At 68.3% G+C, this 1795-nt stretch overlaps 1 protein-coding gene across 1 annotated transcript in view; it reads left to right on the plus strand.

The window, feature by feature from the left end:
• The window catches only part of MNEG_8720 (F-box protein), a gene marked incomplete at both ends in the record, with an annotated part of 2932 nt that extends 1175 nt beyond the window's left edge, over nt 1-1757 (plus strand). Inside the window, 5 exons of the mRNA XM_014042810.1 lie at nt 24-168; nt 454-546; nt 869-1052; nt 1375-1413; nt 1726-1757. Coding sequence (XP_013898264.1) covers nt 24-168; nt 454-546; nt 869-1052; nt 1375-1413; nt 1726-1757 — 493 coding nt within the window. The remainder of the gene's footprint in view (nt 1-23; nt 169-453; nt 547-868; nt 1053-1374; nt 1414-1725) is intronic.
• Between the last annotated feature and the right edge of the window lie 38 nt (nt 1758-1795).

A 1795-nucleotide genomic window follows, 5' to 3' on the forward strand; every position in this document is an offset into this window, starting at 1 on the left:
CCCCTCCCCCTTCCGCCCGCCAGGCGCGCTGACCTGTCGCTCGAGGAGTTCAGGGAGCGGTACGAGGCCCCCAACCGCCCCGTCATCATAACCGACGCCGCGGGCCGCTGGCCGGCCGTGAAAAAGTGGACGCGGCAGCACCTGCTGCAGGCCTTCGCCGGTCGCGAGGTGCGCCGAAGCCGCAGTCACCGCCGCCGCTGCCGCCGCCGCCGCCGCCGCCGCCGTCCCCGTCGAGTTCGCCGCCTTGGATCCGCGCCGGGGGCCCCGCCGCGGGGCACCCTCATCTCTTCCCTGTCGCCTCCGGCCGGCCCCGCCGCCAGTCTCAGGGCCCGCTGTTGCCCAGCCTTGCGCGCTGGCGCCGGCCCCTGTGCTAGATGCACCAACGCAGCGCCGGCCGCTCCCCGCTCAACCCCGTCTGAGCAACCAAATCGCTCCAACTGGGAACGGGACCAGGTGATTGTGGGCAACGCGGCGATGCGGCTGGCGCCGTACTTGGCTTATGCAGACAACAACACGGATGAGATGCCGCTCTACATGTTCGACAAGGTGAGTGGGGGTCGGGGGCTGCAGCTGCCCACGGGCGATTCCTCCTCCTCGCCACCCCGTTGCGTGCCGCTGACGGCCGATGTTGTTCCTGGTGGCGGGACGTATGATGATGTGGCTGGGCAATGCACCTCTGTACGCGTGCGCACGCACACACACACACACACACACATACACACGCACACACACACACACACACACGCGCGCACGCGCGTGCGCGCACACACACACACACACACACACACACACACGCACGCACGCACGCACGCACGCACGCGCACTACACACACACACAGACACCACGCACACACACCATCGTCCCCAGGCCTTCGCCCTCGCCGCCCCCCAGCTGGCGCGCGACTACTCGGTACCTTCCTATTTCTCTGATGACCTCTTTGAGCTCTTAGGAGAGGAGGGGCGCCCCGACTACCGCTGGCTCATCATAGGGCCGCGGCGCAGCGGCAGCTCATTCCACGTGGACCCCAACGCCACGAGCGCCTGGAACGCAGGTGAGGGGGTGGCGGACGGGAGGGGCTGGGAGAGGGGCACACACACGCACACACACGCACACATGCACACACATGCGCACGCACACACACACACACACACATGTTTGTGTGTGTGTGTGTGTGTGTGTGTTTGTGTTGGCATCATGCCCCCCTTTTTCACTTGAAGGCAACCAACGTCTCCACCTGTTGTCTGGCATTGCTTGTGCCACCACGTCGCCGGCGCCGCGTCAGCATCCCCCCTGCCCCCACCTGACGCCTCCTTGCCTTCCACCCAACGCCGGCCTACCCATCGCCCCGCGCGCCTCTCCTGCCGCCGCGGCAGTTATCACCGGCGCCAAAAAGTGGATCCTTTACCCGCCAGGTGATCTCTCAATGGGTTGTTGAACCCGTGGGCAGGCCTTTGCTAGGGGGGCACGCGCGGCTGCACGGGGGGTGTGGCGCGCGGCTGCCCGGCACCTTCCCAGGGCCGACTTGCAGCCGAGAGGCGGAGCACGCCCAGACCCGATTCGCAAGCCGAAACGTTGCGTGCGTGCCTAATTAAACCGCGAGCGTCTCGGCCTGCACCATCAGAGGGAGCCGCCTGCTGCGCGGTCGGCCTCAGCGACGCAGGCCCCTACTTCCGTCACCCCCCCCCCACTTCCCCTGCCGCCGCCCCTCCCGGCGCCCCCCACAGGCTGCACGCCGCCCGGCGTCCACGTCAGGTGAGTCGCGGCGACGGGCGCCCGGGCCGGGGGCGTCACCCG

Source organism: Monoraphidium neglectum, assembly GCF_000611645.1.
Source record: "Monoraphidium neglectum strain SAG 48.87 unplaced genomic scaffold scaffold01688, whole genome shotgun sequence".
Taxonomy (NCBI): Eukaryota; Viridiplantae; Chlorophyta; class Chlorophyceae; order Sphaeropleales; family Selenastraceae; genus Monoraphidium; species Monoraphidium neglectum.